The sequence below is a fragment of the Glandiceps talaboti genome, chromosome 15, assembly GCF_964340395.1.
Source record: "Glandiceps talaboti chromosome 15, keGlaTala1.1, whole genome shotgun sequence".
NCBI classification, from domain to species: domain Eukaryota; kingdom Metazoa; phylum Hemichordata; class Enteropneusta; family Spengelidae; genus Glandiceps; species Glandiceps talaboti.
In genome coordinates, this window is record NC_135563.1 from 9,194,497 (window position 1) to 9,221,336 (window position 26,840).

The 26,840-nt window shown below is 35.4% G+C and overlaps 1 protein-coding gene across 1 annotated transcript; it reads left to right on the forward strand.

Moving 5' to 3' along the window:
- The first annotated feature begins 456 nt into the window (after positions 1 to 456).
- LOC144446534 (acetylcholine receptor subunit alpha-like) lies at positions 457 to 24,947 on the forward strand. Its single transcript, XM_078136319.1, has 6 exons — positions 457 to 655; positions 17,441 to 17,586; positions 18,257 to 18,301; positions 20,048 to 20,157; positions 20,987 to 22,013; positions 22,584 to 24,947. The coding sequence occupies exons 1-6, from the start codon at positions 598 to 600 to the stop codon at positions 22,704 to 22,706; spliced, it is 1,509 nt and encodes a 502-aa protein (XP_077992445.1). The 5' UTR covers positions 457 to 597; the 3' UTR covers positions 22,707 to 24,947.
- The last annotated feature ends 1,893 nt before the right edge of the window (positions 24,948 to 26,840 follow it).

Sequence of the window (26,840 nt, forward strand, 5' to 3'; positions counted from 1 at the left end):
TTATACCGGTAATACTAATTGATTCTTTTTACAATAAAACGTTCATTTGTGTAATTGGTATAAAAAGCGCGCGATAACCGTCACATCAACTACGTTCAAACGCCGTATCGTCTTTTTTTTCTCATGAGTAAAATTAACGAATTATACGATTTGGTGATGATGAATTGTAAATAAGTTTATACAGAAAGAGTAAAAATCGTTTCTGTTTTATCAATTAAATGTTCAGTGCATGACCTCCCTGCGGTAGGCTTTATCTGCAAGTCATTTTAATTGGTTTTTATGCGCTAAACAACATCTTACTCATAAACATGGCAACACACACTCTGGGTAGGGATTTTTACAGGAACTCGTCGTTGGGAAAGCGCCACTACAGGTGAAAATGAAAGTCATGCAAATTTGAATATTCATAAGTTAACAACGGCAAAGTGGCCTTCGCATGTCAACTGGTCATAGCACACGAGTACGTTACTGTCTCAGGACGGCTGGGGTATCGAATTCTTTGCTATGATATGAACGCACTCTGAGTTTGTGGACAAGCGGTCAAGTTAAAACAGTTGAGTTGAGTTGAATTGAATTGAATTGAATTGAATTGAGAAAATGCCGAGGTGTACAGAGATTGTGTTCGGTTGTCTTCAACTACTGTTATTATTTCAAGGTAAGTGAAATGAAATGAACTCATTCAACATATTTATAACACATCGATGGGGAGTAAACATTGTTTCAGGTGTATTCCATCACCAGATGGACTGATTCAATTCAATAGTCGTACATTGATATCACCATGGCGACTGCGTGCTTTTCGGGGTGGATACAGTTTCGACTGCTTGTTATGTTCGGTACGTTGCTGCCCTTCAAGCCATGCCCGCGATATCACAAAAACCTTTCCTATATACACTTCAAGACGCAAATGTTGATGGGTACGAGATAATCATAACGATCCCAGTTTTATAAACTCTCCTGAACTCATCAGAAACGCAACAATAGCATGCCACTCTTCAATCAACCTGGGTGAAAATTATGATAGCGCATTAAAAGATCACTTTCGGTGTAATAGCATTTACTAGTATTACAATAATTTTGATATGTAAATTGAGACATATTCCTTACATATATACTCGTGATATCCCACAAAATATTGACAGGCATCTACGTTTATATGGCCTGTGATGAAATTTCAATCATCGCATCAACTACGGTTCCCAGCTAGTTTGCACGATAACAGAAAAACTGTTTCTATCTATCTATCTAATAAATTTATATAGCGCCAAATATCCAAAGAAAACAATGTTCAGTGGCGCTTAGAGTTAGAAAGGAGATGTTTGAATGTGACTGCATAATTCAACGACGACAGTGTACACGTCCAAAGTCAAACCCCAGCTAGTTAGCATGGTGAAAACGTTTTAAATGTGAGGGCAAAACAACGGCGACATGTACGTATGCACGCTAAAGTTAAATTCCGTGGCTATTATCAAATCGCCCAAAGTGACAGCACTATACGTCTATCTTTTACTTGTCTTTATCGATATCATAAAGGGTCACTTCCCGCCAATATACATGTATATATATACCCTTCTATGTTGCGAATACATATAACTTAATGGTGCCTCTGTTTGTGAATCAATTGGGCAAATAAATAAAATAACGAAACACCATACGCGGTAGTTTAAAGAAATGGCATTCAAAACGAATCCTTATAATTTTCACTGTTGTATCGTCAGCATCGTTAGGGGTGTACTATACTCTGTCATTATAGATCATTCTAGTATGTAGTGTTTACGAGATACCAGCAAAAATCTGGGGCGTTTGTTCCCCCCATGCACATGGTTGACTACTTCAAACCCAGAGTCCATGAAAATTCATCATGTTTATACGTCACGTGTTTCTTGTCAGCGAAAATTAAATCGCTTGAAAATGTAAGTATGTTAGCAACGTTACTCCTTAGTTCTATTATTGCATTTAATAACCTTTATTAAGTTAGTTAATTAATTAATTAATTAATTAATTAATTAATTAATTAATTAATTGGGTCAATCATGTATTGGGTATTTTCAGTGTACTGTCACAATGTATCTTCGCATCAATATTTCAAATCGAGACAAGTGACAACAAATTTTGGTTTTGTCAAACAGATGTCGGCCATACATTACAATATTTCTAAATTTAGTTTATATTGACAGTTAGACATTTGCAATATTATCTGAGCAACAGTATGTTTAATCAATTAATATTACTAACTGTGCTCTAGTATGTCATTTTGATAAGTAAATTGACGGATTACAAATTCTTATCTTGTAACTAATACACGGTGAATTGCTCATCAGTTCTATTGATTATGATGAAGAATAAGACAAGTAGTCGTCAACGAGAGAGTGCTCGGACCTCTGACGTCACAGAATGAAACTATTCTTTGGAAATAAATTTTGGATTTTTTTGCCATGACGTTCGAATGTTTCAATTTTGTCATAGTGACAAAGACAAACTGTCCATCGTATAAAATGACAACGCGTTTAACCAACACACGGTCTATTGAACTGAATATTATTCCACCAGTAAGTTTTTTAAAAAAAAAGGATACATGACATACATGATAAGTTTAAAATGAAATTACACCAGAAACTGAAAATTATGGTGAGGATCATATAGATAGTTGACTGAGAACTAATCAAAGTTTAGGCCTAACAAAAACAAACAGTGTGATTCCGATTACGCTCAATTTTAGGATAGGTGGGGTAAGTAGATTTTTCATTTTATTTAAAAAAAATATTAGTTAAAGTTCTTCAATTACATCAAAACTTTACCATATGAAAGCTTGTTGTTAATTCTTTTGAAATTATGATAAAAAAGGTGTGGGGGAGGAAATCGATAATCCTTTATCTTCCCATAGATTTAAAACAACATTCGATAGCCATATTGGATTCTAAAATTACCTATATTGCAGAAATTTGTACGGTGACACCTATTTTTTCCCCTTCATTTTAACTGAGAATAGGTTGGAGTTGAACCAAGTCTCAACAAAAGATTATAAAGAGCTTATTTCCGAGGCTCTTTCTATATTAATCTTTGTTGTGTGTTTTTCTGCAATAGGGAGGGAATTCCCGTGTTTTGATATCAGCATATATAAAGTAATTACTATTCTTAATGGAAGTTTGAATAGTAAATGACGTAATTATTAAATCAATCAACTCATCGTAGCTTTGTAAAATTCAAATATTTTCTTACCGGTATTTCATTACTGATCGATATATGGAGCACAGGCGGTCATGATCACACAAGTTATCAAAATGGGTATGACGTCACAATTTCTATTTTCCGAAAGATTAAGAACTTAAAAAAAAAATTCTTTTTTGTATTAGTTTATTATATCATAAGTGTTCTTTTTTGGAGCCAAGATGTCTTAGAAATCATATAGAAACAGTATAATATGAAAGAAGTTGTTAGGGTTAGAGTTGTTAAGTGTACTCTTTGGTTTCTGTTGTCATACATGATGTCTTTCATATCTGCAGAAAATTACTTCATTATAGAATGCTGACACTCGCGATCGAGACAATTGCCCTTTAGGTTCGTCTCTCTGGAATTAGATAGTCAACCACTGGTAGTCTGGGTGTAAAAATAAATGCATCATTTGTTTAGAGACGTTTATTGAATACAATATTTTTTATCTAATCATGTTTTCACTGACTTGGTATACTACACAAACGTTCTATTAGTATCCTCGTTCGCGCCTTTCTATAATTAGAAGCGTAAAAATTTGACAGAGAAAAACGAACACGATCTCAATGGCTCGTATGTACAAACAAAGCACGTATATGACAAATTGGAACAACGTACGACATCAACGTCCTTATTCTGACATTTATTGCAACTTAATTGCAGGGAATTCCATCACGTATTTTTGAAAATCTTCAAGGTACATTCCCAAGGGTATACGGATATTCCACATACACATGTATTATAGAGAGAAATATAAATCTCTCTGGAAATTATTTTTTTTTGTTTCAATTGCCTGTACATGTGTGCATCATTTATCAATTCTACCATCTGAATTGGTACGGCGCAAATTCCATGCATTTCTGATATACAAGTATATAGACAACACCGCATATTTTTTTTAATCGGAACACTTTTATGAAGAGTATGAGTTATAAGCGTTCGATTATTGCTACAGGACACGGAACGATAGCGTTACAAATGATATTTTCATCTCAAGAAGTACAGTATTTCAAACACTTGGATCACGCAGTCTTCGTTTAATGAGGTCCGCCGCCTGTTATTGGCGTTAGAGAAATGATGATGTGTTTTCATGTGACAAGATATGGATCGTTGTCATAGTAAGGGAAAGTAAACGGCTTATGTCATAATTCCTAACACTCGTAAATAACTTCGTAATGTAATTATTATTTGCTAATGTGCTTCAATGTCTGACGTCAGAAACGTATTGCTCTTATGTTTTCACAACAGTTAATATTCTGTCACGAGTAGGTAGCGTTGTATAAAAAAAACTTTAAAAGTGTCATATTCGCGAGAGCTTTGAAAATATCGATTTTTTGACCCTTTCGATCCCGGCTTTAATAACACAAGAACTCAAATCTCAAAGGACCATCTTTATCACAGTGTTAGGAATTAACTGAAGCACGACAATATCCTTACAAATATGTGTTGGTGATAAATGGTAGCACTTTACGGTCCTCGGTATTCTTAAAGCGTTTTCTAGATATAGTAAAACAAATAATCGGGTCCAAGTTTCATTTTTTTTAAAAATCTCCAAGTAACTTTAACTTTAAAATCAAATTCGTCGTTTATAAATAGGTCAAAGTTGAGAGCATACACCAAGTTTCTGTTTATATATATCCATATAATTAATCTTACTGTAATCCACAGACATCTTGTCACCACTCATTTACTTTTCAAACCCAATGATATACTTGACCGTCTCAATGCATGGTAAACATGGCGGCGTATTTGTACCGTGTATTATATACCCGCATAATAGGTACATATAAAAATTCGTTGTTAATATGTTTGTTGTAAAGCGGCTGTCTTTTTGTTCTTTATACACAGCTCCTGGAGTATGAATGAATGAATGAATGTATTGACTTTGTTCAATGACCGATTTGATTTTTTAAAGACCTGTGCTAAACATTTCAATAGGGGTCTTGTCACGTTTGAGCGATAAAACCCTTTTTGCCGAACTTGGTTTATGCACGTCCTTGTGTTGTAAATGTGCAAAGAAACAGACCCTGCGCTTGGGGCAGGTTTCGGTGCTACTTAAATTTGTGTAAGTAATTTAATTTCAAGAATAGCTATAGGGTCACAATTTTTTATCAAATACCAGGCTTAACAAAATATTAATTTAAAAGGACGGGATGATGGGAAATGGTAGGATAACGATGGGGTTAATTTATTTCGACAATTCATCGATTTTGCCAGGGACAATTGTGTAATATCAGGACGGTGTACATGTTCTCGTTTTGATGAATGAACGACAACAAGGTAACGAACCCCGTTTTAGGCAGCCTCACAACCGTGTATTTCATACTTCCACAAGTCTTCTCGAGATCAACCATTTCACGATATTAAAGACACTGCAATTGTTGCCATGGCATTGTGTGTTAGTACCCAGACTACAAGTCCTGCCAGAGGGGATGTCATTCTTTGGGCTTTTAGTATACAGTGCACACAAGCCGAGCATGCATGCCACCTAAAATTTGATCATTGGCCTCAAATGAACACAACAGACTACACTTCACGCTAAATACCATCTCAATTAATAGGTCATGACTATTAAAGCTAACGAGGTGCCCAGTGCAATCATAGACACATATATATTCTAGATTTATGGTCGAGGTCATCACCTACTGGATGGAAGCCTGAAACCGAAGCCCGAGCTTTGCATTTCGAATATTGTATCTCAATGGGTTTTTTTCTACGATGCAGACTGAAAGTTAATACCCGTGGTCTGAACCCAACATACGATTTTGAGATGTATTATTAATGTACACCATTCAGTCGACCCATTAATCAGAGTTGAGAGTAACGACAGAAATTATAACTACTCGTTAAATGAGATGGGAACTACCATGATTGATAGACACATCTCGATCTAGTTTGGTAATAGTTAGTTGGTAAGATGTGCTATCTATTATTAACTACGACTCACAATGAATGGTGATTGGTGGGTTGGTAGGTTGGTACAACACGTTGTATCTTACAGACGAGGCAACTATTAAAAGTCACAGTGGAAGTGGCAACACCATTGTCACTATGAACACTGTAGTTATCTCGTGTATTGTGTGTTCTGTATTGTTTCATGTAGTGTGTATTGTGTGGTCGATATGTTGGTTATGCTGATGATTAAAGGGTGACCCTAATCATAACGGTGATGATGACGACGACGACGAGGACGACGACGACGGTGGTGGTGGTGGTGGTGGTGGTGGTGGTGGTAGTGGTAATGGTGATGATGATGATGATGATGATGATGATGATGATGATGATGATGATGATGATGATGATGTCGACGACGACGAAGGATCGGAGGAGGACGGTGACAGTAGTCATATTTTATATATTCCATAATGTATATCATTTCAGGATATTCAATGTCCCAAGAGATGTCCTTCATTCACTTAAAATCTAAAATCTCATAGTTGGCATGTTTTATAAACCAACCTACCTCTAACAGACCGACCTACTTGACGATTTAAAGATTGTGTTTTCAGTACAGTTACGAGCACATTGGAGTCAAGTATAGTTGTAACTCATCGTTAGAACGTGTCCTTTAACCTCAGAGTACTAGATGACATCAAAATATATCCGACGGGTCGTTTTCTGTCTTCCCATGACTTGATGTATACGACCAACTGGAATACCGATATGGGTTTAATCGGGGAATTTGTTGTTGTGTCAATTGAGCGGTGATACTAAACCGGACTTCAGATCGGTGAGATGATACTACCGCAACAGAATCTTAGGCAATGTACACCTTAGTACTGTGAGTGGGGTGGAAATCTTAGGTTACTGTTTTTTCTAAATTTGGCTTAAAAGAGGGTAATGGAGAAAGGTCTACCATTTCAAGTTACCGTATCTGTTCTTGTTTGGAGTCATTTTACGTAAATGTGATGAAACCAGATTCTGAAAAGTAGGTGTAAAATGTTATCCATGTGAAATCTAGTCCAGAACACGTTACGATCATAAATCATCTCCATCCGTTGAGAGGATAGTGTTCGTAGATCGCCAACAGGCAGGTATAGGTTATAGACTATTTGAAATCATAATCGCGTCTGTATCCGCTAGTCAAATTGTTGTGTATCAAAATAAAATTGTTCAAATCAGAGTCAAACTTCAAGATACTCTCGTTTACAATAGGCTTTCGTTTTAACTTGTAGTGCGAAGAATAAAATCCCCATGTTTGCATTCATAATCATATCGACGAATAATCTGCCTGATAGGTGATTTGAAGTCGGCTAACCGACCGGGTGACATATTACAATCAGTGTACTCATCAAGACGAAAGGATTCACGGCCGTTGCCGAAGAGTGAACGAAGGAGCTCCGGGATAAGTGACATTTATATTTCAACTTTGCGGAACATTCACCCATGAAACATGTATGTAGATGTTGCCTTCCAGAAATAAAACGTGTGGCAAGCTCAGTTTGGCAGAGTTTTGATCTGCGTCAATAGAAATGCTACAACTCTACAAAAAACTAAATCATATCACCTCTGGTATTTAAAAAAAAATACAAATTGTACATGTATTGTCTTAAAGACGCTTTCAAAAATTCAAGAATGGCTGATGGCTCTAAACGATTAGTGAAGTAACTTTAAACATCAAAAGTTATATTACAGACTGTACGACACTTTGAATATCCAAATGTTTTTTACTCAAGCGGCCTCTGTGCTGTTGTTGGGTTTTCGTGAACAGATGAATTACAGAGCAAACACCTGTGGAGATATGTTACGGAAAATGAATATTTTCTATTGTAGTCTTGTATTCACCAGTTTCTCAATTTTCACAATATAAACACTTGAGTCGTTGCAAGCAGATACAAAAATCAACACACCAATCAATAGACTTATACAGTAGGTAGCATATGGAGAAGAATAGAATAAAGCACTCAGGTGAAACTTCTTGAAAACTAGCTGGTCGAAGATTCAAGACGGGTTTTCTTTCACGTGACTTGTTTAATGTTGATAATTAAACTCTCTTCTCATGACAGCACTAATTCCCTTCTCACTATAACTAAATCAAACTTTTTGAACAATCATACCAAGGCTGTAATACCATTTCTGTACTACTGTCTAATAAAACACTTTTTACAACTACAGTTCTTGTTAACTGTTCGCCATTGGCACCAATCCAAGTGCCTATACCGACATTAATGACTTGCGTTCAAATGTAAAATAATGAACCTGAAACATAATGCAGTCTGGCTCGAGAACAATGTTATTAACACTGCTACATTTTATCATCTGGCTCAACAAAAATCTTATTAATATTGCTACATTTTATCGTCTGGCTAGACAAAATTTTGTCAAAGCAAACGATAAAATGTAGCAGTATGAGAAAGATTCTTGTAGCATTATTATTATAGTAAGATTGTTTTAGCCAGACGTCGACGATAAAATGCAGTATTAATAGTTATATATTTTTGTTAAGCCAGACGGCATTGTTTCAAGTTTCATGGTTTACACTGTATATGATCTACATAGTCACGTACCATTCTATATGCAAATCACATTCACTATCACACAGTATTAACACCTACGTGTAGCATGAGGAATGTTTAGTTAATCAGACGGTAATATGGAATTTCACCCTCTAAATGATTGAATTAATGATAAGAGAGTGTTTCCTAAAGATTTCTACGTATGTATATATATGCCAGCACGTACAATATCGTTTGAATTCCGTATAGCTTAGTCTGTACATTGCTATGGAATCACTCAGTGATACCAACCAATTGTATTTATATATTAGATCATGCGTAATCTATATGCAAGTCGTAAACATGTGCTACGAGTATGGGGTTTCAAACGGAGTTTTAAAATGCACATGTTGAATTAAATGTTATAAGTGTACATCTGTAATCTTTGCCTTGGGGTAAAACTGTCTAGGTCATTATGGTAACACGAGCATTTCAACATGTGATTCTAGTCATGTCTTTTGATCTCAACAATACAGACATGAACAAAAGCACTCTGTGGAAAGTTTGGTGGTACGACAACAGTCTTGTAACGCTGTATAGAGTATTTTAGGTATACAACAAAAGAAGCACATAGCATGTTTACATCTTTAAACTGAACTTAGGATACCATTACCTAGTATTTGTTTGTAGAACTACTAAATATCATTGTAATGTTGTGATCATGAGTTTCCTTGGCAATCTTTGTTTTACTTTCGCGACAACTTATAAGCTTAACTTTTTTTTACAAGCTATGATACTTTTGTGAAGGTGACATTCAGCCGTTAAATCGATCTTGTGTTACAAAAAAAGTGCAAATTTCTCGATGACACATATTCATTTCACTCTCTTACGATGACTAAATGGCATGACATTCGTAAACTCGATATTTATTTCTGGTACGGTCACGCCATAGATATGTAATGTTCGAAATATTGATATGTAATTTATAGACATGTTATTAAAGGGACACAAGCTGAGTTTAGGTTTTGGGGCATAATAATTTGTTGCATACTTAAAAGATGTTTGCCATATTCTACTTACTGAGGCATGTTTGATCACTACTCACAATTGACTGAACTCAAACCATGACGTTCAGAGATAACTTAAAAACGATACGATGACGTAATTTATGATACGTATAAAAAATGTTGAGGATATCCCTACTATGCAATCAAGTGTTCTAACAGCGTCAGTCAATTCTAATTCCATACAAGGCTTTCATCAACAGTCAACATTACTCAAAAAAAAGTATAATCGAGGTTATAACTGATGAATTTTCACTTGAGCGAAATGTCACTTTATAACGTGTTCAATCTCGAACAAATGAGATTGATGATACCATCAAAGTATCTTTCAACAATGAACTGAATTCCAGTCTGTATGTATGTTCAAATTTGAATCAGTCTGCATGCATTTATGACCTCGTGGGATTTCAACGAAATAGCGTAACGGTGCTTTTAAGCTGAATGGCTAAACTACTATATATATATATATATATATATATATATATATATATATATATATATATATATATATATATATATATATATATATATATATATATTAATACATGATCCTTCATTCCGTTTCAACAGAATAACATAATCAAACGTAACAGCGCATAACACATCTATTCATACTGTTCTCTTGAATTGAAATTTAACTCCGACTATAAGAATGCACTAATAGTTAATAGAAACGTAACCATTGCATGTGACATACGAATATTCAATGCCGTGAGAAAAAACTTAATCGGGTCATCTCACTCGATTAGTTGTTTTGTCAAACTATTTTTGTCCTCGTTTTCACGTCTTCCAATTGTATTTTGTTGTTTACTCATTATTTTTTAAATTATGTAATGTTACGTAATTCGATAAATTTTACTGCAAAGGAGGATGGATGTATTCACGATTATATTTCAATTGTGATCAGAAGTGAATATTTTTAACCAACTGACACATCAATATAGCAGCAGAGCACATCTTTTTGGTCCTAAAATTTCAAAAGGTTTGAACGTCGTGAAGGGGATACCCCCCCTCCCGGACCCACACCTTCGCCCCGATCCCTCGTCATGGTAGTTCCCGCTTCGTTGTATCATTCTATATGCTGCTAATAGAATTGCCTATAACCCCCAACCCCCCCCCCCCCAAAAAAAAAAAAAAAAAAAAAAAAAAGGAGACACTGACTAGTCATCCCACCAGCTATATTTTTGGCATGAGTTACAAGGAATAATAGATGCATCGATATCAGACTAAATCCTACGTGAAATTTGAATGCGCTTTCACCAACTGTCTACTTATAATTGTAAAGTGTAACCTTCCATTTATTTTCTTCGTAATTCGCAATTTAACACTTATTTTATCTGTAAACTGTACGAGAAACCCCCCCCCCCCGGCCCTTGCCCACCCTCTTCCATCTTGTGGTTCGTTAAGCTAATTTACACATGGTATCGACAATAGGAATGTCATTCTTTGCAAAACAAGAGACCCCACCCCTACTCACACTATCACCCCCACCCCCACACCACCACCGCCACCACCACCACCACCACCAACAACAACAACAACAACAACAACAACAACAACAACAACACAACACAACACACAACACAACACAACACAACACAACAACTACTACTACTACTACTACTACTGCTACTACTACTACTACTACTACTACTACTGCTGCTGCTGCTGCTGCTGCTGCTGCTGCTGCTGTTGCTGTACTCTATACACTCACTCAAATATGAAAGTTGGTGACTGAAGTTTTACACATTGTTAACAGAGTTGAATTAGGGTATGACAGTCATCATCGGACAGAGTGAAGCTAAATCATGCATGTACAAAACCGGGTACCTTGGATGCCAATTCACGCTCTTTAGATTCACATTACAATGTGTACTATACGATTCAATGAAACTTCAACCGACACAAAACTAAAAACAAACTGCAAACTTTGGTTACAAGCAGTCGCTAAACCTACAGCAGATACAATTCAACATCGAAGTAAAAACGTCGATACAGCAACAACAGATTGAAAATTAAATTTCAATCTTGTAATATTAAAAGCAAACTCCGTATATCACGTACATTGTTCCTTTCATAGGCAAAATCTTTCCAAGCGTAAATGATTAACGTGGTGCAAATTTGCTTCGAAATCGACTCTCGTATAAAATTACCTCGACAAAAATGTAATTAAAGTACATCAAATTATATTAATCATATGTCATTGATATTTACTGTTTCATTTCCTAATCATAACTATTTCCTCGTCAGAATAAAAAGAAAAAATAAATAATTGCGGAAGACCTAAAGTCAAATATTCCTGGTTACATAAATCAATGTCTGTGGCGTCTTTGCAATCATGCACTTTAATTAACGCGTGTCAATTTTTTTTTTTCTTCGTTGTTAACATCATAAATCAATATACAGTTCCATCCTGGGATAGGAAACTTAATCGAAATCATTAATAAAACAGTGTACCAGGGTCATTAATGTTTTATCATGACCGAGAAATAACAGTGATGTGCGCGTTTTCATGTTCATTGCAATCAACTTGGGAAGCATGTAATTTGATTCACCTTCCCCAGAATGAATACGTTCTGATTTGTCTCCGGAACCCAAAGTGCAATGTATTTTAATCAACAACAGTTGTTCCTGTAAATATCTTTCAATAGAAAGTTCCCTAAATTTGTTTTCAAGTATTTTGCAGGGTTTCAACTAAAGGATGTCAAGATGGTTTCATGAAAATTGATCACTGTTTCAGACACCACAATCAATTTCAAATCAGTATGTAGTGTGTAGTAGTGTATAGTGCTTTGAATACAAAGTCAGTATGTAGTGAGGAAAGTGCTCTTTTATTGACACTTTAATATATCTTAGTGTCATGCATTTCCTATAGCAAAGATTCTTCCATTTCTTTCATTTTTAATATTTAAAAAAAAAGAAATATTTATATTTAGGTGTTACAAAACAGGTCCCTTTAAAAGTAAAATCGTTTTTTTTTCAGATAAGAACTAAAATTGTTTACACCCCCTCCTAAGAGAATTACGTTTTTATCCTACATTGAACAATTAATCTTGCCCCTTACACACATATACATACTAATGTCTTTTAGAATTGCCTTTACATAGACAAATGACACACTTGAACAACCAGATTACTGAACTCAAATGAAAGATTTGTACTCAATTAAACTTTTTGTACAAATGTTTATCTTTCATTATGCAAATCAAAGGATCAAATATCATACATTTACATAGTGATATTAAAATATCACGATTAGCAAAATGAAATAGTTTGTATTCGACGTAACCATGACCACAGCATATACACAATTTTAGAGTGTTTATTCTAAATATAGTATTATACTACTAATACATTAATGATTACGCTCTTTGAATAAAAATTAAACACAACTTAATTACGACAACAAACTATTTTACCGTCATTCGTTTCCATATGCGGGCCTTCTGTCTGTCTGTCTGTCTGTCTGTCTGTCTGTCTGTCTATCTGTCTGTCTGTCTGTCTGTCTGTATGTATGTATGTCTGCATGTCTGTCTGCATGTGCGTGCGTAACTGCGTACTGCGTATGTATGTATGTATGTATGTATGTATGTATGTATGTATGTATGTATGTATGTATGTATGTATGTATGTATGTGTGTGTGTGTGTGTGTATGTATGTATGTATGTATGTATGTATGTATGTATGTATGTATGTATGTATGTATGTATGTATGTATGTATAGAAGCTACTACACTAACTTCAAAGCACATATATCCTGTATTGCCACATATGTCTTTTAATGTTTAATGTATTCATATATTTTATATTACTATACTATTTCTGGTAAAAGGCCAGCTTATAAACGATGTCAACATCATCAAAAGAGTTATAATAGTTCCTGTCAGTTTGAAACCTTCCTAATTGGTGACAAAAACTGACAACTAAACATTGGACTTTGTAGTTGTATATATGTCATTGTAAAGATAAGCGATATAGCATTTGTCGATTTCTCTACGGTTCAATAGCAGTGGGTATTACTATGGCTCTTAAATTATGAATCACCATATGTGCCTTCAACTAGAATCGATGCATTTTTTTCAATCGATTGTACGTTTAGTTCACACAGCTTTCATTTCATGTTTACTCATGGTATTTTCCTTACAATTTCTATAGACATAGCTTTGTTCAAATGTCAAAACTAAACATGGTTGTTTTAATATTAGACTCTGATAGTGTGGTATACATACACATAGGGGTCATGTACTGAAGGAAATCGTTTGAGCATAAAATATCGGACATATGTACTTTGGAAATGTGTACGTGTGTGTATCTCTGTGTGTGTATCTCTGTCTGTCTGTCCGTCCATCCGTCCATCCGTCTGTCTATCTGTCTGTCTGTCTGTCTGTCTGTCTGTCTGTCTGTCTGTCTGTCTGTCTGTCTGTCTGTCTGTCTGTCTGTCTCTGTCTGTATGTATGTATGTATGTATGCATGTATGTATGTATGTATGTATGTATGTATGTATGTATGTATGTATGTATGTATGTATGTGTGTATGTGTGTGTATGTATGTGTGTATGTATGTATGTATGTATGTATGTATGTATGTATGTATGTAAGTATGTATGTATGTATGTATGTATGTATGTATGTATGTATGTATGTATGTTGTAAAAATATGGCATACACATATCTTTAAGCAAAATAACTTTAATAAAAAAACTTTTGTAAAATAATGAACCTTGATCGTTGCAGATCGACTTGACAGTCTTCTTCACGTACGGTAGTATATATCAGTTTCCCCCTTCGATTGAATAATTAGCAAATTCAATCAATCTCAGCTCCACCCATAACTCAACATGTAATAGGTATCTGCAATACTAATGTGTTAAACTGTTGAGTAATTTACATGTAAGATTAGTTCCTGACAAACATTTTATATAGAAGAGACGACAAAGACAAGAGCATACCAAGTCAAGATTTAGTTACTAGTAATTAACTATATATTCACGTTACATTCCTACAGTTTCTATGGTTAGTAACATAGTGACATTTTACACCGAGGGCAGGTTTAATTAGGCGTCATTATTACGTCATATAGTGAAACATTTATCACGTGATTTGAAACCCCATGTCCCTGTATATCATGACATGCCTGGACATATGGCAATGAACCAATCATTACATACATACATACATACATACATACATACATACATACATACATACATACATACATACATACATACATACATACATACATACATACATACATACATACACACACATTCATAGACAGACAGACAGACACACACACACACAGACAGACATACATACATACATACATACATACATACACACAGAGACACACATACACAGACAGACAAAGACAGACACACACACATGCAGACAGACAGACAGACAGACAGACAGACAGACAGACAGACAGACAGACAGACAGACACAGACAGACACACACACGCACATACACACAAACATATATATATAGATATATATTCTATATATGTAGACACAAAACACACAAGAGTTAAGATATACATCGTCAAACAGAAACCCTGTCGGGAGACTTTCAAACGACTTTCAGATCGTGACATGTCTAACTGTAAATCACACGTTAAAAGTAATGAAGACAAAGAGATATGTGAACGTTTATACCGTTGATTATCATTTTATCGTAGGATTTATGAGAATATGGTGATTTATGGATTGAATTATTAACTGATTATATGACAGGTGACAATATCATGATTTATGGTTAACCGTAAATTTAAAAAAAAAACATTAAAAGACTAATAAACTAAAGTAAATTTGGCATTCACTTATTGCATTTTTCTGAAATATAAGTGTACAAATAAAAGTTCCTCCGTTTGCACATTCATCACCTATCATAGAAATAATCAATTATCATATGATTCATAAAACTGTAATATTTATGATATTAGGAATTTATTGGGCAAATGTTGTAATTAAATTCAATTGGAAATAAAGTCATAGTCATCATCGCCAACACTCTGAGATATATTTAGTTTGTGAACTTTCGTAGTTACACATTCTACACACGCCTAGTATATCAGTTTTCAACCTATCAGTGTTATCACATTCCCCTCTTGGCTAATTACAGATAATTGTATTAAAACAGGTTGTCTGAAATATTGATTTGTCATTTTTCAAATAATATTAGATTGTTTGTTTAACCATTTTACGGCTGATTTACTCTTACTTAATGTCGATATGGAAATTACATTAATGATTTTTGCTTGTATTTCACGTGGCTGTTTTAGTAAAAACAAACAAGTAGTGTTTGTATAACAGATATTAATTTAAGCGTGGCCGGAATAGCTTATTTTGTTAACCATTATTTTAAAGTATATATATGGCAACAGTTGTTATTGACAAGCGAAAATATTTGTTTTTGTAAGTTTCCATTTCGGAAGTTGTTAAGTATGGTTTATTAATATTGTTATATCATCAATCAAGATTACGGATTACATTGTAGCCGTATTTGAATTGAATTGAACTTATTTCACCGAGAACATAACATAAAATTCAAGTGCACATTGAAAGTTTACCAGAGTTTTTTGAGTTTTGATGTACTTTCAGTAAATTAAGTATATATATATATATATATATATATATATATATATATATATATATATATATATATATATATATATATATATATATATATATATATATATATATATATATATATATATATATATATATTCGTAATGATGAATAGAACAATTGAGACTTATTGATCAACTTATTTTCTGAGATCACCAGGAACATTACGTTTAAAACTTCTTTCCTTGTCTGTGACGGAACTTTCCATTTTTGCTCCCAAGCGCAACGTAAAGTCAAACACTGATCATTGTGAAACAGAAGTATATAAAAAGTTTTCTAGTTACTGAAGAATTGATGGCAAGTACTTGCTATTGGCTGAACACAAACCTGGCAGTCAGGCAGACCTCATAAACAATTCAAAGACATAATTTAGCATTCGTAATACTAAAATGTCAAGGAGTCCCGATTTCTCCAGCAACTGTGCTTTACAAGTTATAGCACCAGAAGACGCTTTTAATGCCATCGAAGGTATAAATCAACATTAACATTATACTAGTATAGTTTGATTATGGTGCAATGTAAATATTTTTCACTCGAGTAAAAAAGCTTATAAGCTTGGTTATTCTATTTTGTATACTAGCAACTTTCCTACCTTGCAATATTCAAAAGTGGTTAAAAAGAGACTTTGTGAATTTAGAAAATATAAGCAAGTTATGATCGTATAACATGTAAATGACTAAAAATACTTATGCAAAACGTATCAAATATTGAAAAGATCAATTCAGTCTATAAGATTAATGTGCATAGATCAAAGGTCAAAGTTCACGCTAATGCTCCTGAAAATCCCCAATTGTTGCAATTTGCATTCAATCACTAGTGTTTGTAGACTGATATTAGTCTCCTGAGAGACAATGGCTTGTGTGTGATGAATTAAACATAAAAGTACTTGCATTTAATTTTTTTATTGCTGATGAATGCTCTAAGGTACAATAAACCACTCTCATGACAGCACTAAAATAATTGTCTCGTATTTAGACAGATATAGATATCCAATTAAAACATGGTTGTTGCTAATTTGTTTGTGATCCTTTGAGAAGTTCATTCTCAGAGTTCAGTAAATTCAGCAATGTCCAAGCTGAACTCTTATTTCTGTTATCATTTAGGTATTTTGGCGTCAGACGCCGAGGAAGCCCTGCAGGAGCATATATTCTCCACTTCCGGCTACAACAAATTTGTCCGCCCAGCAGAGTCACCAAACGACACTGTCACCATGAACTTTGGTCTTGCTGTCACTCAAATTTTGGACGTGGTAAGTAGTCTGCATTATCGCAACTCAGAGTACAATTTTCCGCAGACGTACTACGCCGATGCCGCAAAGAGGTCTGTGATTTTACGACGATAGTATTATGATTTCTATTTCTTACCACACATTATTTTTATGCGCATATATCTACTCATACCCTTTTACGTTACACTGTGCGTTTACAAGATTGTTACATGAAATACACTGCGAACTCATTAGAGGGGTCAACGTGAATGATTTCAATATTCCGTCGTTATGCAAATGAAGCTATGTCTATACATGTCAAGTAAATCGAACGATTTCGACAAACGGCCATTTTGAAAAAAAACATCAAAATGGCATAATGAGTTGAGAAGAGTGTTAAACAATCAAACACACTTCGTCATGCTAAAACTACTACATGTTTTAGTAAAACTATTTAGTACTTGTTAAAAATGTAGAACTTAGTGACGTCATTACCTTGTCAAAATGCATTCGGTATGCATCAAATGCTGCGACCTCTGTAGAGCCTACAGTTGTACGCGCCTATATGATGATGTCAAACTCAGTTTCATCGCACAGTTGAAACGTCACCCCCGTAGAGTGGCATGAACTTAATGATTATCAGTTTGTTCAAGTTTTAAATATTTTAGAGCAAAAAATGTATTGATCGTTTTTATTGCTTGAATTCATCCAGGATGAGAAGAACCAAATCATCACAACTGGCGTATGGATGGATCAGGTGATGTATAGATAATATATATAAGTTTCTAGTCGAAATGTCGCAGACACTTAAAGTCTGATTTGGTTTGCGATTGAAATTGTTAACTTGAAATAACACATGGCAATATCTTCTACGTCAAAAGACAGCCGTATTTTGGCTCAAAGTACTTTACATAATTGCGTATGATATGAACACCATCAACTACACCAATGTCATTAAAATACCTTTGTTTGACGTTGTCATTCATAACATTTGCAGCAAAATATGTAAGATGAGGACAAGTTTAGGAGCTATCGCATAAACACATCGGTTATAACACAGAAGACAATTTTTCATCGACCACATTGCCACAATCATCAGTAACTCCTATCATCAATAACTTAGAGAACAAATCAAATAAACATGAATCGCATAAAAAATTTAAGCTCAGGTCCACCTTAGTTTTACGAAACATGAAAGTAGAGTAGATATCAAAGTAGTTTGATTCTTTGATGGATGGTTAACACAGGAATGCAAATTGTGCTTTCATGCGGCAAAAGTTATTGCAATATTTTACTCAGCAAAATAATCAGATGTACACCGAATTCCTTCCATACATAAGGACAAGAAAAGAAAGTATGTTATTTCTTGTGCCTGTATGTATATATACACATGCATGACATTTCCTTACGTGAAATAGACGGGGCATTGAAGCGTAAAGAAGGTTTTATAGCGTCATTGCTTGGCAGGACCTAAACTGTCTCTAAGAATATTTGGAGAGCATTTCGACATATATTACCAAATTATGGAAGGTAATACTGCCCGTTTCATGTTAGTGTTCACTGACTCTATTTGATACAACCACACAGAATCTAGAAGAAACTGCACATTCTACATTTTAAGATATTACGATCGCAATTTCTTGCTACATTTTGTCTAAATGCAATAGACCATGTAAGCATACTATAATTAGATGTAGACACACGCGGGTGCCAATGTTTTGATATCTGCAGTTGATGTCTGCATGGCGGCACGTTTATAGTTCATTCACATTTAAACAAAATGTCACAAGAAACTGTGTTCATTCAATCTTGCCATCTTAGTGTAGCATGTGCAGTTTCTTATTGGTTTCTATGTGGTTGTGGCAAACAGAGTCTGAGGGAATAATGACATGAAACGTGTGATATATGTATCAATCATATCTAAAATTCCTATTAAATAAGATATGTCACTCCGTATATGCCATGGTTTACTGCATATATCCATCAGCCGTTTGTAATTTCCAGTTACTCTTTAAATATTGCCTCAGATCATAACACACACATAACCATTAATTCTGCCAATCAGTCAACAATGTATATATTATCAAAATCTAATGTGGCCACAGTTTTATCGGAAATGAAGAAACAGTATTTGAGATATCGTGTTCACAGACAGACAGACAGACAGACAGACAGACAGACAGACAGACAGACAGACAGACAGACAGACAGACAGACAGACAGACAGACAGACAGACAGACAGACAGACAGACAGACAGACAGACAGACGGACATACATGCGGACAGACGGGTTGGCACTTGGCATGGGAGGCAGGCAGGCAGGCAGGCAAGCAAGCAAGCAGGTAGGTAGGCAGGCAGACAGACAGACACAGACAGACAGACACACAGACAGACACACACACACACACACACACATATATACACACACAGACATCGGTATAGATTTATTACTCTGACTATTTTTGGAATTTTACTTGAGTTCACTTATTGTCAATTACACAGTACTGGACCGATTATCGTCTTCGGTGGAATTCATCAAATTTCAGTGGTATAGAAAGCGTAATTATTCCCTTTGAATGGGTCTGGTATCCAGATTTAGTTCTGGACAACAGGTAAGTGTAGCTAAATTAAACATCAATAAATACTCTTTTGAAAATTATAGCCATGGCTCTCGGAATTCTCAACATCGGAATCGTGGTTGAACACATCTAATTATCCATCGTCTGTGTAGTCACGTGGTATTTATCATGTTGTGCAGTTCGACGCTAAGTTTGGACGAAAGTTAGCATTTTCCAAATCACGCCTGGATGGACATCATTTCAGGATGAAATGTTATGCATTTTATCACAGCAGACGAATTAGTGTCACTGGTTAGAAATCAGGTGGATGGTACTGCTGAAATCCAATGATATTTGCAAGTATCTGAAGTCAAATATGCTATATTATACGCCATATTCATATGGCCAGTGGCTCAATCCAAAACAGTTGAACTATATTTTGGGGACCCTCTATTCCTCGAGGAAGCAGACACATGATATGATGTTGTCATCGTGATCAGTAACATATATGCATGTACAGATGAATACTGTTCTACTGTTCACATTTTGAACTTTGAGTTGCATGATGTAAATTATGCAAAAGGGGCGCCAGTTGCCCATTGCCCAGGATTCAATTCGCGCCCATGTAAGGCCCAGGCATTCAATCAAGCAAAGCCTACAGTAACTGCTAAAAAAGAGATTTCACTTCTCTTTTTTTTAGGAAAGGTGCACGGCGTAGTGACACAATTTTTTCCTAAGATTTCAAACATCCTAATTAATTTATGATAGTTCCAGCCACATTTGAACTTCACTTTAATGAACGAAAAGGAATGCCCCAGACATTTCGAAATAAAAGTGTTTGGAATTTATTTACTTATTTCTCTTTTCTGCTTTTGTTTTGAAGCGCGGATGGAGACTACCTTCTTCCAACGTGGAAGTACGTCACTGTATACAACGACGGTCAGATATGGGTAACGCCACCTGGTACACTGAAGAGTCCATGCAAAATAGATGTCCGCTATTTTCCATTTGATGAACAGTTTTGCTACTTGTCATTTGGTCCTTGGGAGTTCACAGCCTTTGAGGTCATAATGGAACCAACAAATGACAAAGTATTGAAGGAAAATTACGTGGAAAATGTCGAATGGGATTTGTATAATTCTTCAGTTGAGTTGATTCTGGATATCGATGAATGTTGCCCGGATGAGGCATACAGTACAATAAATTTCACCTTGATTCTCCGTCGTCGACCGCTGTATTACATCCTGAACATCTTAATTCCGTGTGCTGCCATGTCTTTCCTAACCCTTGCGGTTTTCTATCTTCCTCCAGACTGCGGTGAAAAGATGACGCTCAGTATCTCCGTCCTTATCGCCCTTTCTGTTTTCAGCCTCTTGGTGGCAGAAATCATGCCGCCGACATCCGATTCCTCGCCACTGATTGGCTCTTACCTGCTATTCAATATGGCGGTGAACGCTCTCTCTATTATAATGTCTGTAGTTATTCTACACTTCCACTACCGATCATCAAGAATTTATCGAATGCATCCATGGGTGAAAAGAGTGTTTTTACAGAAACTGCCAGCGTTTATTGGACTGTCCACCAAGCGCATGGCTGCGACATACAGGCCAAGACGAAATACAGTTGAACCAAATGAGAACGACAAATTGGAGGTTATCTCCTTAGACAATCACAAACCAGGAAAAGAAAATCATGTTTACGATGAAGAAAAAGATAAAAATATTTCAAACAAAGAAAAGAACGGAAATGGAGTATTGACCATTCCAAAAACTGTAATTGGGAGTACCTTATTTGGATTTGGACGAGACGAGAAGAACTCCACTGATGACATGAATCCGTTTGAGAAAACAGTTGTGTCATTTCTTGAACAGTCTTCAAGGAAAACACAACAACTTGACATTGAGGAAGAGGTAAAATATAGGTTTTACCTTGACTTGTTAGGTGGAACTGTTATTTATTCATAATGTGGTGTTCTAATTAGTCATAACTCCAAATCCATGTACACTTGAACATACCGATGGACTTACCCCGCCCCATCATAATCATCAACCCCTTTTACGGCATCGTCCAAGGGGCACAGAAATATAAGCGCTGGTTTCTGAGAATACACCCCCACCCTTCAACACGTACATGTGTATTATATCACAGATAACCTTGTCTGTGGTTATATTCACTACCTTATATTCACTGCCTGTTAAAGCCAAATATTGGATAAGGGTAAAGGTTTGGGAGTAACAACAGTTGTCTGGCAGAACTGTCATAGTATTTTTTTAAAAAGTGTAATTAGTGAACAAAAGAATGGTTCTCTGTATATCCATATGGCTGCACTGATGAAATAAAACTCATACAAAACACCATGGGATGCATACATTGGGGTTTAAGTAAACGTTACCGATCGCATCATAAACACTGGTTATTATAATTAATTTTAACCATTAATGAGTATATTTAACTTGTTCGTGTTTTTTATTTCTTCACAGGCTTTGGAGGAATGGAAATTACTTGCAGCTGTAATAGACAGACTTTGTCTTATCATATTCTTTTTTATATCGCTGATTGGCTCGCTCGCCATTTTGTTAAGCGCCCCGAAATTGTCTGGATGAGTTCGCCAGCGTGTGTTTTCTTTCCTAGCATTTCAACATCGACACTGACTAAATACAAAAGGAGAATCATGCTTGTAGCAATCCATCAACGTCATAAATGGTATCGTAGACATTACGTCCATTGAATAATGCATTCTATACAGATTTGTATTCATAGTGCCATCATGATGCTTGAATAAATTTGCATTAGTAATAAGTAATTTGCATACTGAACGTCTGCATTATAGATCAGACCACTATAAAGAAGTGGTCTGAGATTATAGTTAGCCCTTCATATACAGCCTCTATAGGGTGAGTATGCAATTTGGATTAGACGAGATATCAAGATCAGTGAGAAAGGCAACAAAAAATATAAACACGGTGGAGATAACACGTTACAGTAAACACAGTAAAGATAATATTCAATCATTGCTTACAAATGGCTGCTCTGTATTTGGTTAATGATGTAAACAGTAACAACATACACACTACTACAATTACAATATACACATGGCAAGCTTTGTAGATTGTACAAGTTTAAACATTCGAACATTCAACTTTACAGTAGCCACACCAGACCAGACAATTGAAACACTTTAAGACTGAGCAGTCAATTTCTGCTATCTTTCTTGTTTTTATCTTTATCGTACATCAAACCTTGTAGCCAGGCTCTCTGAACTTGACATCTACCAATTCATCTCATGAAAAATGTAAACTCGTGCTATAACGACTGTAAAATAGTATATTTGGCAATCATGTATGGCAGACTACACGGTCATTACATTTACGCATAGACCACGTGGGTGGAGGGTCTATGATTCACGAGTATGTCATCTATATTCAAAAGTATAATGACAGCATGCCTGAAATTTAAATTGTGTTAACATTTTTCTTTTAAATCTGAAATGCAAAGTTTAGAGACATCAAGGTTAACACAGAACTTTTACTTTAGCTAAACGTGTGCACAAATCTATATCTTATTTACTTCGAATCCTACATAGTCGGTAGTCACATTTCTATATACCTCACAGCTGAGATGGTGCCATGTTGATCACTGCAAAGGGACAGTCGGCCCACAACAGCTGAGATTTCTACACTCATCACAAGGAGATAATTTATAAGCTTATGTGTGCTAATGTGTGTGGTTTTTTTGTGCATTTGAGAAAAATGTAGCAACTAAAAAAACCATATCTCTAGAGATGAATATTTTAGTAAAAAGGCACTATATATAATTCTAGATTTACTGTGTACTGAGAAACACATACGCTATTCGATTTTGATCTGAATGTCATTTACCTTATAGTATTTGTTAAGAGGCTCAATCAATCAAATGAGTGTGTATTTGTCAATATTTGCTTTAATTTCTCAGTTTAGAGCTTATAGATGAGAAATGGGTATTTATTTTCGCATTTTAATCAATAAAATAATTTCACTGTCGTTTTCTGTAAATAAAAAATCAATGCAAAACAACATAGGCCAAGTCCGTGTTTTAACTTAGTCAAAAAGAAAGAAAACATAAAAAGTTTGTGATTGTACGTACAGGAAGTGATTTTGTAACGTCCAGTCAGCGCATGTCTGTCACTTATGCAAATATTGAAACGTTCCCGTACATAAATAATTTGTTTCATTTAAAGTGTGTGTACAATAACACGTTACATTTTCAGGCACATATTATTTCCAGAGTCTAAGCAAATCACCGATAAGACTTCCTTGCAATTTGAATATTGCCTTTGGAAGAAATCCGCGACTAGTGCCCCCTTTATGCAAATTAAGACCAATGGGTCAACAGTATATACTACTTGATATAATCTAAGCCAATCACTGAAGGCTATATGAAAGCGATGTGTTATAAATTTGAAGAATTATACTATGTATGTATCAGAAGTATTTATAATTATTTTGTTTGCATGAACTAAACATAGATTTCTCCTCACCTTGCTAAACTTTATTGAGTGGCAATTTCCGACCATGTCAAAATATTGTTTACGAACTCAGGATACGCATTTACAACTTTTCTTGGCATGTTTCTTTTCCATGTCGAGTCATGACTTGGTAAGCAAGTCGGAATCACTTTTCTAAATTTAGAATGTGACAGGCATGACGTCACAAAAGCCTTTACGTTATCAATTTGATGTTTTTTTCCGGATTGAAAAAAAAAATTGTTGCAAACTTGCGTGATTTCGATTGTTAGGTTATAGTATTTTTGCAGATAGTAGATATATCATATTAATCATGTGGTTATTGTTACTTTTGTTAAATAGTTATTGAGACTGTAAATTGTAACTTTCGTTGTAATAAAATTATTATTGAAAAATCAGAACTGTTCGAACGTTTTTCTGATGTCACAATCCGGGTTAAGGGAGCCTAGACACTCTACTTCCTTACAATCATCTTCAGTATCCAACTTGAACTTGAGAAGGCAGTGCTTGGGTTCAATATCATCTTTGTTTTGAGTACCAACAGGTTCAACGTCCCCAATAATCTGGGGTTGCAGTCACTACACCCTCATCGTCAAGGTCATGATTTTGATGCCACTGCATGTCTGATAGACTCATTCAGTTGCTTCATATTCATATCACCCTTTACTTCGTGTTAGGTCTTAAACCACATTTGTTCCATGAACGAGGGGATCGTAAACATTAAGTGTTGTATTGATTACACTGTGTCTATTATATCTTCCACAGTTAAACGTGGCAAACAATCTTTAATTCTTTAAGAGAGTGTCTGTGGCCTTTAGGCCAAACTATAGTCCCGCTTGCATACAGAGTAAGGTGTTGAGCGAAAGACGTGTACTATACCGTCTGCAAGCAGGACTAGCCTGACTATAGAAAATGTATCAAAATTTGTACCATACCAAACTCTCTGGTAGTGCAATGTGTGTATCGTAATAAAGATTGATATAGAAGGCGCTCTCGATACCAACACAGTTAATAAGGGAAGGATTTGAAGATGTTATGCAATCAGATTAAAGTCGGAGGTAAGAATTCGGCTCGATTGTTTAAACTTTTATTTACCTCTGTTTCCTTCGTATATCGTCAATTCTCAGCGGGAGAGGATCATGGCCTTGTTTTAGGTCATGGCCTCGTTACCAGTTGGAAATGGCCGTCCGTCGTCGAAATATGTAATTCAAGTGAACTGACTGACATTTTATTGCACTGTTGGTTGATGAAATTAAGTTTTGTTGAGAACAGTGTCACAGTGACACGAACACAACTAAATTTGCATACTAGTATAAAGCAGATACCTTCGGTTTTATACTGTTAAGATCAGAAACAAAACTTTTGCCATGTGGGGTTCAACTTCGGCCAAAATGAAAATTGCTTACATGCAACATATACAGGTATCAAAATCTCTCGGATGAGATTAGCCAAGCGTTTTTATAATAAAGTCGTTTATTGTCATGATTTGTGAAAATAGAACGTCATTAATTAAGCATTATCATGATTTTATAACTAAATTTTTAGATTTCTTCATCTTTTTCCTGATTATTCTTGGACTTCTCCTTGCTTATTTTGTTTCGTTGTTTTTTACTTTCAAGTTCACAATTCGTACTTTTATCAGAGCCATGTGCAGGAGAAAAGTTTTCATCCCATAATGTCGGCTCCAGATCCTTAAGGAATTTTTCGAATTGTGGCATACTGCTAATGCTTTCTGTTGATGTGCATGCCGGGATATCTCCTTTCATTTTCTGTGAGCAATGTGATCCCTCGTCACTATAACCCGCAGACTCGTGTTCAAATTCAATCAATTTGGGCATTTCTTCATAAAAAGCGGAAAACATTGGGTCTTTATGGTAAACATCAGAGAATTGATGATGTCCTGTTGTGTCGTCAGGGTCAACGTCGTAAACTGTCATTATCGGGTTGTCCCCCACGCCGTCTTGTATCGACTCAGTGGCTCTACGAATTTCGTCTTCTTCACCAACATAACAATTGGCACCGCTCATTTGGATGCTTTCTAACCACTCTTCAATGAAACTGTTGTCTCTCGACGTTGACTGGATGTCACTTATCTCAACCGTACTCAAAGTATCACTTGATTGGGTATTATTTGTTGCCATGGTTCTGAGCCTCGGTGGACCGATTCTGAGTTCTTGTCCGGCAGAGAGGGCGGTAGAGCAACCTGGTGGGAGGGCTATGATTTGCGTCATTCTTG

Bases quoted from the DNA above. Each gene is read 5' to 3' on its own strand.
- LOC144446534 (XM_078136319.1), top strand. From the start codon at position 598: ATGCCGAGGTGTACAGAGATTGTGTTCGGTTGTCTTCAACTACTGTTA. The intron at 17,587-18,256 runs GTAAGTAGTCTG...GAATTCATCCAG, and splicing joins TCACTCAAATTTTGGACGTG to GATGAGAAGAACCAAATCAT. The intron at 18,302-20,047 runs GTGATGTATAGA...TCAATTACACAG, and splicing joins CTGGCGTATGGATGGATCAG to TACTGGACCGATTATCGTCT.